Source organism: Eumetopias jubatus, unplaced genomic scaffold, assembly GCF_037043125.1.
Source record: "Eumetopias jubatus isolate StellerSeaLion01/CBP00866 unplaced genomic scaffold, mEumJub1_p1.0 scaffold_10, whole genome shotgun sequence".
Taxonomy (NCBI): Eukaryota; Metazoa; Chordata; class Mammalia; order Carnivora; family Otariidae; genus Eumetopias; species Eumetopias jubatus.
Window position 1 is genome coordinate 74,548,929 of NW_028274816.1, and position 16,764 is coordinate 74,565,692.

Consider the following 16,764-nt stretch of genomic DNA (forward strand, 5'->3'; position numbering starts at 1 on the left):
TCCCAATTGTATATGCAATTCGGCTTGACCAATCTGACAGAGACATGAAAATACCCACCTCCAAGAGCACTGGAACACACGAACTTTTGGAGAAGTTACTGGGAATGAGAGTGCAGGCAGGCAGGGAGCTGAGAGGAGGGGACAGAGAAGGGGGGAGGGAAGGATGGGAGAGAGCTGTCACAGCTGGTGTGGCTTCTGAACCGATATGCCAGCCTGGATTGCTGCGGGAATAATTAAGTGCAATTTTCTCCTTGGACGGGTATAGGATTTTAAACGGGATGGGCTCAGATTCTGCCCAGGCTGTTGTCAGACCACTTTCTTGAGAATGTCTCTCCTGCAGGTGTGTTCCGAGACTGGAGTGTGAAAGCATTGGGGAATTCTGGGTTGAATTTATTTCATTTAATTCCAGAAGCAAAAAGGAACTGACCTTGGAGAACCTACTAGGACATCCTGTTGGGCAGTTTCAAAATAAGGTGAATTCACCGTGTTTATCTATTAATTGCTAGGGACAATGGCTGGTGAATATTGCCTCATCATTCAGGACACGAAATTTGGGAAGACAATCTGAGGTTGGGCCAGCTGAGAAGAAGTGAAGGGTGTTGAAGAGGCTGGTGAGACCAGGGTGTTGACCCTCCTTCCGTGCCCCATGTCTCCCGGTCTCCTACTGCCCTTCAACCTGTGGCCTGCAGTGCTCAGGTAATAATGATAGTAATCACCACCACCATTATCATCATCAGTCATCACTGTCACCACCACCACCACCACCATTACTGCTATTTCCACACCACCATCATCATCATGACCACCATCATTATGGTCACCATCATCATCATGGCCACCACCATCACCATCATCTTATCACCACTATTTCCACACTATCATCATCATAACTACCACGACCATCATCACCATGATCACCACCACCACCACCACCACCATGGTTATCACCATCATCACAACCATCATCATGACCATCATCACTACTAATATCACCACCATCACCATCATCATGTCCATCACCATCAACACCGTCACCACCATCATCATCATGACCATCACCATGACCATCACCATCATCAACACCATCATCACCACCACCGTTATCATGGCCATCACCATCACCACCACCATCATCATGGTCATCACCATCATCACAACCATCATCATGACCATCATCACTATTAATATCACCACCATCACCATCATCATGGTCATCACCATCATCAACACCATTACCACCATCAGCAGTATCACAGAGAATAATATTTATCACATGCCTACTATCTGTAGGGCTTTAAGTGCTTTACACATATTAACTCATTTAATAATTATTATAACTGCATCTAGTAGGTACTATTATTAACTCTCTTTACAAATGTGGGACTTGAGACGTGGACTTGCTCAAAGTCACCCAGCTTGAAGGTGGCAGGACCAGAGCTGAACACTGGCTGTGTGGTTTCAGACGTGACCTATACACATAAGCACTTCCCCACCTCCTTGCCTGGTTTAGCCCACCCTACAAGAACCTGTTTAAGATCCCAATTGCATGTGGGATTGCTCCCACAATCTCTGGAGCCCAAGATGAGGTCTACACTGACCCTCGTCTGGCTCTCACTGCTTCCCACTGGCTCTTCCCCAGGGCTCCTTGGAGGGACACCATGAGATGGCCCTTTGGCAACCCCATTGCACTGGGGCACCATGGGGGGTAACTATTCAGGCTAAGTGGTCCTGGATATCAGGGAGGACAGTCATAGTAGCACAACCTGGCTGGTGAGGACAAGAAAGGCCCTCTGCGATCTGGGGCCAGCAGCCAGAAGAGGGGATGCAGAAACTGCTACCAGCAGAGATGAAAGAGGTGGACGTTACAGTCGGTAGAACTAACAGAGGATGATGGGCAAGGGAGTAAAAAAGATGGGTGATCCATGAGCTGCCAGGCGTCTGCAGTGAAGGAAGGAGAAAAATCCCAGGTACACTGTATAATTATGGTTATCAATCCAGACATTCATGGCCATGAAGAGCTTAAGCTTCTCTCCCGACTCTCAGAACCATCATAGGCCCAGAATTCATGCTCTGAGAAAGCTCTACTTTATTCGTGTTACTCCACATCCTCTATCCCCAAATTCACACAAAGCTTAAAGGGGGCATTAATCCTCGTTCTTCTAAGTTCTGAAGTGGCCACACACAGAGGTGAATGCAACTAGCACCATGTGTTTTGGTCTAACTCGGGTGTTTTTTTCTTTTTTTAATTGAATGAGTTGCCAACTTTCAGAAACCTGGAGATTTATTTTTTTTAATAAAAATCTGGACTTTCAGCTTCTCTTTAAAATTTAAAAAATCTGGCAACACTGACATATATTCTGACAAGGCAGAGGCATGCTGGTAAATGTTTAAGACTCAGCTCACCAGGAAAACAAAATGCCCCTGATTTAAAGGATTTGCCAGTTTCCATTGGAAAAATACTCCCATCACAGCTGATTTCAGCCGCAATGACACGCGGAGAGTCGGCACCCATGAACCAAGCTAGTTGAGGGTTTTCAGTCTAAGAGAGTGTTCTGGCCAGCTATTTGACTTACTGCTGCCACCGACTCCTACCGAATCAATCTGAAGGAAAGGGAAAACCACACATCACCACTGTGAACGAGAGAAGAGCTGCACAGTTTTGCAACTTGCAAGAGCTTCACCAAGAGACAGTCCGGATTCACAAGAATCCCTGAATGGCAGCACCAACTGGCTGGCCAGTGCAAGAGATGGAAAGACTGACTACCTTGGGGGGGAGGGTAAAGGGCAGGGACCCCACAGAATCCCCTGACCACTTATGGCTCCCGGTTGGACATGAAGGTGAGCCATGGAATCAGCGGATGGTGTGAGCTCTGCTCCTGTTCCAGCCTGTGTGGACGGGGACAACATGTGGCATGGGGACAGCATGCTGGGGGGGGGGGTTCCTATCAGGAAGCAGAGGCCAGCGGGAGGGGGAGGATGCTGCTTCTGCCAGCTTCCCCACCACGGACCACCCTCTGTCTGCAGCAACCCCCACCTCCTCTTCCACTGCCCTTGCCCCCAGAAACATGTCAGTCAAGCTAAGCTTCTGCCTTGACCCTTTGTTTGGGCCTGAAGGAATTAAACCAAGGCCTAGAAGGACCAGAGTCCTTCCTAGCTTTGTTTTTCTTTTTTTGTCCTGTATACATGTTGCTCTGGAAATAAAGACAAAGGGTAGGAGGAACATCATATGGTTGGGTCGTATGGAACCCAGGCACAAACTGGGAGGCCAGTCATGCCAGTATCCCAAGAGCCATCACCACATGGCTTCCTTCACTCCCACACCCTTATACTGCCTTGTTGAGCTGGTAGCACTGGGAAACCACAAGGTCCCAGTGGGAAAGAGGGGCACTCAGTTTATAGGAAGGAGGACAGAACAGGCGCTAGCAAAGGCTGTGCTTTGCTGGAGTGACTGGGGGGCCTTGAGGGAAGGCTGGGGGGCTCCCGCTGAGGCTGCGGCTCCAATCCGGACCCTCCCGAGAGACCAGTGACTTCACTGCAGCTACTGATTTTCCTTCTGCTCAGCCCCTCCTTAAAACCACTGCCAAGCAGAGGGCCATTTCCCCTTCAGAAAATTCCAGAGGCTTCCTGCTGCCCCTGAAGAAGGCACATCACAGCAGTGTTGTCCCATCCTGTGAGTCAGGAATCAAATCACTTCTAGAGCACTGAAGAGTGCTCGTGCCCATCTCAAGAACTAACGCTGAAGTTAGGGATCATGTCCTATACAACCAGGGACCCTTCCCCCTAGTACTGAGCATAGCACTCATTGTGCTGTAGGTGGTTCATGGAGGAGATGCTTTCTGGATGAGTTGAGAGACAAGTGGTCACGGAGATGTGACCCAAACATGACTTCCTTCCTTCAGCAACATTCACCCTGTGAGCCTCGCTTTATATACAATAAGGTGAATTGGACCAAGGGAGGTAGAGCAACTTTCCCAGATTCAGTTACAACAAGGAAGACATTTCCAAAGTCCATGGCCTTTCCGAGGAGCTGGGCGCTCCCATCCGGTATGATTCTCTCCTTGCCCCCAGGAAGCAGGTGGGACCTGTCACAGAGGAGGAAATGGAGTCCCATGGCCAGTAAATGGATTCACCTTGGTGGGGACCCACAGAATGCCCATATCCTGCACCGGGGCCAATTTTAGAAGGCAGAGGGAGGGGCATGGAGTCCAAGTGGGGAAGGGGACACAGAAGAGGATGAGCAGAGGTTGACAGCAAGAGGATATATAGCCTTCCACAGTGCTTGGCAAGAAGACCACGAGGCTCCCACCAAATTCCGGCCCCCATACCTGCACGGCCACCACTGACAAGACCTCTACTGAGATTCGGTTAAACTCATCAAAACAGCCCCAGGCACCGGTCTGAGCAAGGCCTTTGTAGATGTTGCCGCAAGACTGCAATGAAACGTACAAAGATTAAATTACTCTCAGTGCCGGGCTCATCATCACGCATCTAAGTCAGTTCCCATCCTGTTTGTGAGAGATACTTCCAGTCCCCTAAAGACCGCTGGTTCAAAAAACTCCTATTAAAATTTCAAGGGCAATTACATTTTTGATGGCCATGGGTGCCAACGTAAGTCACGGGGTCAAACAGAACCTTTTTAAGACACTTGGACCAAAATCCCTTTAAAATGTCATCGGGCTTGCATTACTGTTGATTCTGTAGCTTTCAAAATCCCAGGAAATGAATAAAATTTTGTTTTTTGTTTTTTTGGGTTTTTTTTAGACTATACATACAATCAATCAATCAATCAATCAATCAAGCCTTCCACTCAGCCTTTGGCATGTGCTGATAAACAAGTTTATGTCTGTATCTTTAGAGCCGGGCCCAAACACCCAGCCCTCCCAGAGTGCTAGGAAGCTGGAGATGGATGGAGAAAATGATAAGATCCATTGAAAGTGAATGACAGGTAAAGATTTTCAAATGAGAGCAAGAAAAGAATTTCAAAGGGGAGATGGCATATCTGTCCTAAAAATAAAAACCATCTGGGCATTCGGTGTGAATCAGTAAACCATGGAGTCAATACAAAGGGGGAGGTTATGGGGGGACACTCTCAAGGCCATTGGCAGGGTGACACTGCTAAAGCGCTGGGAAAGTAAAAAAGTCCCATTTGCTTCTGTAATGTGTGTTTGCTGACCATCAGCTCTGTGCACAGCTCATGCTCTGGACACAGAAGGGCTTAGTCCCTCTAAGAGCTTCTAGTTAGTTAGGCTGTGGAGAGAAGGCATACAGACAACACATGTAAATTGCCACAGGAGCAGTGGTTCCAATGGACACAGTAAAAGACACAGCTGTCATGGCGTTCAGAGAGGAGTGAATCGAAGCGCTGCTAGTGATCAGTGTTGCCAAAGAGCTGAATTTCAGACAGTATTAGGACAGCATTTCCCAAAGTTTATTTCATGGGATGCCAAATCCAGGAGATGCTCCTTGAAGAGAAGGTGTGTGCGTCAATCGAGTTTAGGAAACACCACATTCTAGAACGCTCTTTTGCTAATTTATGACATATATTAGAATTTTAAGGGAAGGACTAAAGAGTCCTGCCCATGAAATTCAGTCAGTGTTTTAGGGCCAGGATTTTTTGCTTTCCTCATGGGGCTTCTGGTTTTCTCAGGATGCGCGCTGGCGAACATTCATGTAGTGGACAGAACGGAGGAAGGGAAGTCAGAAGATCTGGGGTGCTGGTATCTCACAGAACTGTATGCTCTCTTCAGAACACACCGTGGGAATGCTGGCTGATTAGTATGTGTGTAGGCAGAATGCAAGGGGATAGGGAAACGGGTAAGGGCTTTCTGGGAGCAGTAAATATTATGGGCACAGGATGAGCAAAATCACAGTATGTCCAGGGAAAAATAAAGGTGTCATTTGGGCTGAAAAGTTGACTCACAAAAGGAGGTCATGCTTATGAAAAGCCTTGAATTATCTGAAGGGACCGTGGAGGTCTGTGGAGGTTTGGAGCAGAGGAAAGCAAGATTAAAGCAACATTTTAGGAGATCCGATCTAACATCCCATAAGCAAGCGTGTGAAAAGGACAGAACGATAATCCCCACCTTTCATTAAGCTCCCTGAATTAATGGATTCCTCTATTCATGCAAAAATGCTTTCTGAGCATGTACTATATGGGTCAGGGACTGTCCTAGGTCATGAGGAATCAGCTGTGAACAGGGAGACAAAGCCACAATCTTCATGGGGCATACATTCTAGGGGAGAAAACAGACAATGACACAAAAAGAAGAAAAGGTCAGATAATGACAAGTCTCAAGGGAGTCCTACAATGATGTGGTTATTTTGGACTGAGTAGCCATAGATGGTCTCTCTACAGAGGAGGTGACATAAATCCCAGCTGTTGTGTCCTATAGGTGGATATTACTATTAATGTATTCATGGGTATGTATGTCTGTATATATAACACCTGACATGCATATATACAGTAATATACATTCTATATATTACTATATTTAACAACCTATCAAATTTCACAATTACTTATGTGGCAGTTTGGGAATCAAAAGTCCATGCTTTTGCAGATGAACAGTGGTTCTGAAAGATTTTGAAGCTGTGGACCCCTTTCATCAAGTGGAAATCCAATAGAGAAGACAAAAAAAGAAAAGGGTAAAGTTTCCATAGGTGCATACTGGTCACCCCCACACTTTACCCCAAGGGCCTGAGCACAGCCTGGGACCCCACACCACCATATTTTTTCATGCCACCACAATAGTATGAAGGTACTGTTAGCTTGACTGTGGTGTCACCTAGCACAAGACACCAAATTTCTGGGCTAGGATGAGGGCAGTAAGAATAGGGCCAATGGTCTGGGAGCTTTGAAAGACCGGCTGAAGGACGAATCAACACTAGGACTAATTGCAACTATGGAAAGAAAGACGTAAAAAATCAGGATGTCTAAGATTGCCACCCTGGGCCACAGGGGAAATGAGAACCTTAGCATGCATGGCATGGGGAAACTGGGCAGGGGGAGGATGGGGGGGTCAGCAGGAAATGTCTGAGAAGAGAGTGTTAACCAAACATGAGGGTATCCAAATGCCCTTCCTTCTAGTTGGGAAGACTTAGTTCTTGGGTGAGGCTGGAAGGTAGATTCTGGAGTCATCAGGACCCAGATAAAATGCGAAGTTATAAAAGAGGATCCAAGAAGGAGACCCAGATGGCAGGATCAGAGAGTTATTGCGGAATATAATGTTTCAGAGACCAAGAGAGTAGGGTTTCTCAGGAAGGAATGCATGTTCTATAACGTTAATGCTGCAGAGAGGTCCAAAAGAATCCCAGGTCTTTCAGGTTCAAAACCATTTGCTACTGCAGCTATAGCATCTCTGAATTGAGGTCAAGGGGGACAGTACTGTTTCTGTGACATAAAGAACACCTTAGCACCAAAACTGCAATGGTTTCCAGAGGAACTGACTAGGCTTACGGGTTTTCCAACCAGAATTAACAGAGGGGAGCCATAACTTTGCCTTTTTCCCAAGTCTCCACATTGTTCTGTGTCCACCCCAATACCTGATGCCTCTTGTGGGATCACAGAGGCAGAAGGCATTGTGAGGGTCCCTGACTACAGCCCATCTCTCCTCTTTACCCTCCCCCAGTTTCACCACACAGCCCTCCCCACATTCACCAGGTATCATTCCGTTTGTTAAAGTCTCTCATGTTTTCTTTTCCATTTATACTACCCCAGTGTCTGGTGGTTCACCCTCTCCAGTTTGAATAACTGCGACGTTCTTGGCGAAAATTTGCCCTCCTTCCAGTCCCTTCCTGCCTCCATTCGTCTGGCTACCCAAGGAGTCTTCCTCAGATGCCACCCATTTTCGTCATGCTCCCACTTGAGTCCTGAAGCCCACAGGATCTTCGTGAATGGCCACCGCTTCTGGGGCATGTTCTCTCCATGGCTTTGTGTCCCTCCCCTCCTTGTGGAACCCCTATCTCCCATAATCTGTCCGCTAGTCTGCTCTCATGCACTTGGCCGCTGCTCCATATTTCTTGCTAGCTTGTTCCCTGGGGATACAGAAACAAGTTGTTGGGAGTGTTGTGAATGACTCATCAGAATGATGCCTGGTGAAGCGTGGGACAGCTCTTCCTGACCCTCACTCTGTCCTTTCCTCATCCCAGCAATCCCCGTGAGGATAGCTTAAGGGAGAAGTCAGAGTGAGGAGCAGGGAAAGGATGATGATGCACAGGAACTTTGTCATGTCTTTGAAGCTGACGTTTTAATGGGTTAGGCAGTGTTAAAATGGCACACACCCTGTTTGGCACTCACCCAAACCTTACACAGCCTTGGGTCTCACATCCTCCAGGATGTTCACGACAAGCGTACTCTGTGCTCCTCCCTTCTCTGAAGTATTCCAGGGATTAGAATCTGCAGAACACACATTCTACATGCTATTTGGTATCTCCCCTAATCATTTCATCTATCTCTCTTGTCTATCCAGATAGACTGGGTTATACTTTGTCTGTCTCTGTATCCATCCATCATTTATCTATCAACCTATCATCTCTCTCATCTCTCTGTCATCTATCCATCAACCTATGTGTATTTATCTGTATCATACATCCATCCATCCATCCACCCACCTACCCACCCATTCATCCATCCTTTCATGATGCACACACATGCTGAGCAATGGTGATACTAAATAAATTAACTTGATTGCTAGAGAGTGTTTTGTGATGAAAATAATTCTAAACAGCTGGACAACAAAGGGAAGAGGAGGTTTGCAAACAGCTCAGTGAGGATGTTGTTTACATAGGATATTTGGTGCCTTGGAAGAGACCACCATCCTTTTGGTGTATTTTCCTATAGTCATCCCTATAATTCTTGCTCTGATCTGTGTCTTCATAGACTTGACCAAAGCTTTGCACAGTCCAGACAAACTACAGATAGACCCCTCTTCTCATCCTGTACCCTCAGAGGAATTGGTGGAGTATCAGGGTTCAGTAGTAAGTTTTGAAAGAATTGGCCTCCTCACCATGGGGCCAACTCATTTATTCCTGTTTGGCATGCCAAGCATAAATTTGAAGAAATCCTGCTGATTTTCTTCAGTCAATACACCAGGTCTTCTACATCTAAATGAGTGTGTCCTCTGGAATGTCCCTCTGGGGAGAATATACTTATTCAGCAATGCTGCCTTTTGCTCAACTATGGGAAAATCTAGAAACCTAATCCTTAAAGGTTGAGTTTATAGGAAAAAAAATATCCCTCTTTTAGCCTGATTTAAAGAGAAATACTACTTAAAAAAATTTTTTTAGAGAGAGCACACATGTGCGCACACATGCTCACATGGGGGGGCAGAGGAAGAGGGAGAGAGAGAATCTTAAGTAGTCTCCACACCCACCATGGAGCCCAACTCATGGCTTGATCCCATGACCCTGAGATCACTACCTGAGCTGAAATCAAGAGTCAGATGCTTAACTGACTGAGCCACCCAGGTGCCCTATTTTTTTTTTCTTAGAGAAATAGTACTTTAATGTGCTCATCAATAAAAGCAGCCATGATAAAATTTAGACTGTGTAGAATATGAGGAGGACAGCTGTTTGGCATCTGAATCCTCATTTTGTTTGCTTGCTATGAGCAAACATGGTGCTTTAGGTTTCTGCAACTCTTTGCACAGCAAAATTTTCCGTACAAGAGAAATTTTAAACTTACAGCAGATGAATCTCATTTAGAGTTCTATATGTTAGCTCACAGTCTCTAAGATTATTTTAAAATTAAATTTATTTTGTACCCCATGTATCATGATTTATACATGTAAATATTTAATCTACTTAATGCTATGGTTTTTTCCCCCCACTCTAAATTTATTTACACGCCATCCTGTTTCAAAAGGAACTTAAGACAGTTTACCAAAATAATACAATAAAACAAAATTAAAATAACAAGAAAGTGAGACAATTTCATTACACTTAAAAAAAATCTATATGACATCTAGCAGAATATTGCTAACTAAGAAGTGACCTATGGGCCTCTTGTTTCTCTTGGCTTTTCTCTATGTCGCAGAACCTGGAATACATTTAAAAACTAAAAATGATGAGCACCTGAATGAAGAACATTGGCCTTGCACTTGACCTTCGTGGGCATCACTTGTTAGGAGTGGAATTTAATCTAGTCTGCCTTCAGAAGTCACACCTGCCCTCGTAAAATATTTTGCCCTTGTTGAAATACTGGGAAAGTGCCCACTTTTCCAGAGAAGCACAAATTTGACTTTTATGTGAGGATTTCATGGGAGCCACTTGTGAGCCTTTCCGTGGTTCTAGGTCAAACAGTATATGTAAGCCTTTGGATAGATGCTCAGCCTCTCCTTTATACAGGTGACAAAAGATCTCAAAATGAAGCTCATCAGCTTACAGGGAGGTTAACAAGCTCCAGGGATCAGAGATCCTCAGGTCTCCTGGGATGGAGCCAGCAGACACCTCCGTGTCTGGACCTCTGAACTGGGCCAGGTTGGCATGAGTGAATCTGGACCCATGGAGGCTGCCACCCAGTTCCTAGTCCCCACCCCTGCCCTGCTCCAGTTGAGGCGTACCTTGTAGTCCATCTGCTCTGAGCAGTTGAACACATACACCATGATGCCCAGTGCTCGGCCCAGGTCCTTGGTGGTCTCTGTCTTGCCAGTGCCTGCAGGTCCTGCTGGGGCTCCACTCATGGTCAGGTGCAGAGACTGGGTGAGGGTGATGTAACATCTGTCAAACACAGGAGCACGTAGGTCATTGCCAGGGCCCCAGGCGGCCTGACCAATGGCTCTGGCCCTGCTGGGTCCTAGGGAGATAGAGCTCGGGTTCCAGGCCACAGGAGACCTGACAGCTTCTCTGTAAAGGAAATCCAGAGCCCCCACTCCCATCTGTACCCCATGGTGCTGTGGGGAGAACTCTCCGAAGGGTCATCTGATCCTGATTTTCCCTCCCTCAAGGGCATCACCGGCTCACAGCCAGGCTCTTTCTGATCTTGCCCCTGTTCGCTGCCCATCTCTCCCAACCCTCCAGCCCCAACGCCCTAAAGTGCCTTCATGGAGAGCTATTCTCACATGTCCATGCTACATTCTGAATGTCTGTGTGCTCCAGCTCCCAGTTCGTATGTTGAAATCCTAACCCCCAGAGACTATGGTATTGGGAGGTAGGGCCTTTGGGAGGTGATTAGCTCATGAAGGTGGAGCCTCATGAATGGGATTAGTGCCCTTACAAAGGAGGCTCCGAAGGCACCCGTTGGCCCTTCCACCATGCGAGCGCACAGCGAGAAGACAGCAGCTCATACAAGAACCTGACCATGCTGGTGCCTTGATCTTGGACTCCCCAACTTCCAGAACTGTGAGAAATAAATTTCCATTGTTTATAAGCTACCCAGTCTGTGGTATTTTATTACAGCAGCTTAAATGGACGAGGAGACCCAGACACACGAGGACTGCATTCGTCCCTCTTTCCCCCATCCAGCCCTAGCCCTTCTGGTCTGCCTGAGTCATGTCCTTCTTCAACACAGCAGTCTGTAGCCTAGCCGGTGGCTACTCACATCTTGGGTCTCATATGTGACATTATTTCCCCCACTTAGGAGTATTCCCGGACCCCTTGACACTGGGGGGAGTGAGCAGATGCCCCTTGGCTGAGCTCCTCCTCCAGTGTGTTCCACGCCAGCTTCCAACGATACATACCACACACACTGTTCATACAGATCTTCATAAGACACATGAAAACGGGGCCATGTCTTATTCATTGTTTCATCTCCAGAAACTAGCACAGCTCTAGCCACATTAGGCCCTTAATAATTATTTATGAAACAAATTCATGAGTGAAAGGATCGATCACTCCATCTGTTTAACCCTCCCGTGACTATCTTTCCTAATGACAATAAAATAAAACCAGCTTTAAGCTTCTTTCTAGTACTTTCTATTTTTTAGGTTTATTTATTTTTTTAGGGAGGGGGAGGAGGGGACAGAGGGGGAGAGAAACTCAAGCAGACGCCTCGCTGAGCGTGGAGCCCGACGCAGGGCTCAATCCCACGACCCCGAGATTAAGACCTGAGCCAAAACCAAGAGTCAGATGCTCAATCAACTGCGCCATCCAGGACCCCCTTGTTTCTGGTACCTTTTAAAAAGGGTAATAATTACCTTTGGGTAATAAACACATTAAAAGATGTTGAAAACCACTGGTCATTAGGGAAATGTGAATCTAATCCACAATGAGATACCATGATATACCCGTGACGATGGCTATAGTAAAAAAGACAGACTAGAACAAGGGTTGGCAAGGATGTGAAAAAACTAAGAACCTCTACACAGCTGGTGGGGATGGAAAAATAGTACGGCTACTTTGGAAGACAGTTTGGAAGTTTCTTAAAAAGTAAAGCTTACTGGGGCACCTGGGTGGCTCAATTGGTTGGGTGTCTGACTCTTTGATTTCTGCTCAGGTCCTGATCTCAGGGTCGTGGGGCTGAGCCCCGAGTCAGGCTCCCTAGGCAGCAGGGAGTCCACTTGGGATTTTCCCCCTCCGCCCTCACCCCCGCTCACACTCTCTCTCTCTCAAATAAATAAAGGAATCTTAAAAAACAAAAACAAAACAAAACAAAAACGTAAAGCTTACCATGTGATTCACTAATTCCCCTTCTAGGACTTTACCCAAGGAAACTGAGCATTTATGTACAGACAAAGACTTTACCCAAGGAAACTGAGCATTTATGTACAGACAAAGACTTTACCCAAGGAAACTGAGCATTTATGTACAGACAAAGACTTTACCCAAGGAAACTGAGCGTTTACGTACAGACAAAGACTGCTAGGAATGTTCCTAGCAGCAATATTCTTAATGCCAAGAAACTGGAAATATTCCAAATGTCCACCAATTGTGAATGGATAAAAAATTATGAGATGTATCCATGCAGTGGAATACTATTTAACAATATAAAGGAATGAAGTACTTATGGATAGGTGTTACAAGAAGAGGGAACCCTCGAAGCATTATGCTAAGTCAAAGAGGTCGGAATCAAAATATTGCATAGTGTATCATTTCACTGATGCAATGTCTGGAAAACAGAGACAGATGGTGGATCTGGGGCCGCCTGGGTAGAGGACATGGGATCGATCACAAAAAGGGTGATGGCCAAGTTTGAAACTGGATGGTGGTAATGGTTGTACAACTCTACAAATTACTAAAAGTCACTGAATCATACACTTCTTTTAAGTTATCTCTACACCAAATGTGGGGCTCAAACTTATAATCCCGAGATCAAGGGTTGCACACCTCACCGACGGAGCCAGCCAGGCGTCCCTGAATTGCACACTTGTGATGGGTGAACTGTAAAGCATGTAAACTATACCTCAAGAAAGCCACTAAAAATGTGCCATTGGCCTTTTTTAATACCTAGCAAATTAAACCACAGGCTCTCCACCTGCAGCCTGGACCAGGAGGGGCCATCCAAGGGGGTCTCTGAAATGAATTCTGTTTCTGAATCTGATGTCTAGAGTTCACCTCACACCCCAGACTAATGCCCTTCATGCCAGATGGTGATTGTGTCTCCACTAGAACCAAACTGGGTTTGAAAAGACTTGCAAGGAGTCCCTGAATTCTCCTTTAATTGAGTGCAAAATTCCTGTATGTAGTTTTGCCTTTGTATATGAAGCCCAGGAAGGTAGGTTTCCCAGGAGGACAGGACAGGTGTACGGAGTTGCCATGGCAGCATTTAGGTGCTGGTCTCCCCCTGGAGCCTCACTTTCCCCTGTGGATTAAGCTCATGTTCAAGTTGCTGACCTGTGGAATGGACCACAAAGCAGGGTGAGTCAGGGCGAAGGGCAAAAGCTCAGGCACTGTTACCGTTTGGAAATGCTTCTCTCCTCTAACATTCCTAGCTAGATCATCATGGAGGCGGTGCACAGCTTTAACCATAGCTGCCCTTGTGGGCTGGGTTCTGGCTCCAGACTGGCCCCAGTGCCTTCCACACCTCCCAGCCTCAGGCTTCTTCCAGGACTCTCCAGGGCGGGCTGCAGCCCTGTACCTCCCAGAAGGAAAGGCAGGAGGACTGGCAGAATCCTGGCCTCCTGCCAGCTCTCCTCCCGACTCCTCCCCCCCCCACCCCTTCTCTGTCTTCCTCTGCTGGCTGGAGGGCACTCCCAGACCTCTTCTCTCTGCAGGTGCAAGGCTCTCAAGGAATCCGGGAGTCCAGAAGCGCAAGGTTTCACAGAAATAGAATTAGCCCAGAAAACTCTAGAATCTCTGGAAAGAAATCCTTGGAACTGGGTGTCAATCTCTTTTTGAGCTTCTATGAGTTTCTGATTATCTCCAGAAGAAGCACTTGGGGGCAGGAAGGGGAGTCCCCAAAATCCCCAAAACACAAAAAACATTTTTCTTCCCAAAATAGCAGAACTCTAGAGCTAGAAAGGATTTCTGAGCTCAGCTAATCCAACAGCCTTATTTTACAGATGGAAAGCCTAAGGTTCAAGAAGGGGAAGTGGGCTAAGGTGTTCTAAATAATGAAGGCAGGAGCAGTGGGCTGTTAGCTTGGGCCATAAGAAAAACACAAAGGAACGGCGTTTCCCTCTTCTGCATGAGGATTGCCATTATGGTTGGGCCACTGGCCGGCACGCTGTCCTAGGCCTCAGGGACACGGGCTCCTGCTCTAAAAATTCCATCTGCGGTCTTGTTGGCTTGTCCATCTCTGTACCCATCAAGCCATCCACTTCAGTCTGTGCCTGTTTCCCACAGAGGAGGCTGGATCACACTATCGTGGTCTAAGGCAAGGACTCTGGGGTCAGACAGAGGTCAGAGGTCACCTCTGCTCCAAAGTGTTTGCGCAACTGAGCCAGGATCGCCACCCTTGGTGCCTTACAAAAGGTGTCCCTGGAATCCATCACGTGGGTTTTGCTTTGCACCAAGGAGTTGACTATGTTTGCGGCTTTAAACCAATAGCAACTGTGGGATTGGCAAGGTGTCAAGGACTCCTGTAGGAGGCGCTCTTGCCTGGCCAACTGGCCTCAGTGTAGCTAATGGATCGATTTCGTCTGGCTGTTCCTGGGCACACAGACCCTTTTGTGTCGGCACAGACCGCAGGGGTTCTGGCCTCTTCACCAAGCCAGCCTCTCTCCCATCAAATCCTCCCAAGAGGACCACAAAGCCTTTTCCTCCAGTGGGGCAGGGTTTATTATTCTAGAAGGCGGCCCCTTCCACAGTGGGCCAGTCATAACTGTTTGAGAGGCTTTCCTACTATCAAGCAGAAGTCAGTCTTGTTCTCTTTGGGCAAATGACTTCTACAGGTCTTATTCTTATCTCCCCCCCACAAGCTTTTGTGAGGATAAGATGAGAGATAGGAAGGGGCCTTGAAAAGAGAAGGTCAATCCAAGTGTAAAGTATCATTTTTGAAGGTGACAAACACATGCAATGTAGCTTTTCTTTTTTGATACAGTTATTCAATTGGCAGCTTAAAGAAAACATCAAAGCCAATGCATCTTGATTTCAGCTATAAATAGCCTGTTGCTATCCCAGAAATCTGGTCTGACTAATCTTAGAGCTGGTGAAATCACAGTTGGTTTGTATTCATCTTCTACTGCTGTATAAGAAATCACCGTAAACTAAGTGGCTTAAAATAACACTCCTGTATTACCTCCCGCTTTTAGGTCAGAAGTCCAGGTGGCTCCTCCACAGAGGGTTTCACAAGACCAAAATCAACGTTATTAGTTGGCTGGACTCTTATCTGGACACTATGGGTAAGAATCTGCCTCCTAGCTCACTTGAGTTCTTGGCAGAATTAAGTTTCTATCAGTTGCAGGACTGAGGTCCTGTTTGGTTGCTGTTGGCCAGGGGATGGCTTGGCTCCTAGAGGCCATTCTCCCATCCTTGCATATGGCTCCCACTGCCTTCAAAATCAACAATCGCTTGCCAAATTTTTCTCATGCTTCAAATCTCTCTGATCTCCCCTTCTGTCCTCAGCCAGGAGAAAGCTCTGCTTTCAAGGTCTCATAGGATTACCTTGGATCCACCTGAATAATTTCCCTCTTGCCATAAAGCAAAACGTTATCATGGGAATGATACCATGATATTTACAGTTTTCACCCGTACTCAAAGGGGAGGACCTCGTACAAGGAAAAAGGTCACTGGGAATCACATTCTTGGAATTCTACCTACCACATGGTCCAGTAATCATAACTGTGGAATGAACATGGATGCCAACAATATTTCCCTGGTGGGGGGGCCTCTAGTAACATCAGCAGGACTCAGGTCCCTGATGTTCGTTATCTCTATCGATAACTTGAATGAAGAAATAATTGATTATATACAAGATAGACTGAAATTCTAAATAATCTCAACAACTAAAAATGATGGGGTTGACCCAACAACATGAAATTTAGGAAGGATAAATGTAAATTACTCTTCCAAGAGCTTGCACATATACAGAATGGGATGGAGGGGAGAGGTGGTTAGATGGTAACTCACAGAAAAATGATCCAGGGCTTTTAAGAGGCCCCAGGCTCAAAATGAGAAATAACACCGATAGAAGAAGGCTGTCCTCAACATCAGCCTAAAACAAATTTGTCCCTCTTATAGCACTGTAATATTTAAATTTTGAACGCTGTCCTTAGCATAAATGCCCCTGATTCTAAGATCTGTTCCTTATGCCATCTGGTTATGAAATCCTTCCTCACCTAGTGCTCATCTTTCTCTTTGCCCACACTAGTTGGTAAATGTCGCTCTCAAAACATGACAGAAAGAACTGAGAGAAACGGCTGACATGTGATCTCTTTAGCAAAATAACAG

At 46.3% G+C, this 16,764-nt stretch overlaps 1 protein-coding gene across 1 annotated transcript in view; it reads right to left on the bottom strand.

Moving 5' to 3' along the window:
• The window catches only part of DNAH9 (dynein axonemal heavy chain 9), a 371,410-nt gene that overhangs the window by 243,724 nt on the left and 110,922 nt on the right, over nucleotides 1-16,764 (bottom strand). Inside the window, exons 27-28 of the mRNA XM_088027042.1 lie at nucleotides 10,560-10,716; nucleotides 4,326-4,430 (exon numbers count right to left, since the gene is read on the bottom strand). Of these exons, the coding sequence (XP_087883168.1) occupies nucleotides 4,326-4,430; nucleotides 10,560-10,716 (262 nt within the window). The remainder of the gene's footprint in view (nucleotides 1-4,325; nucleotides 4,431-10,559; nucleotides 10,717-16,764) is intronic.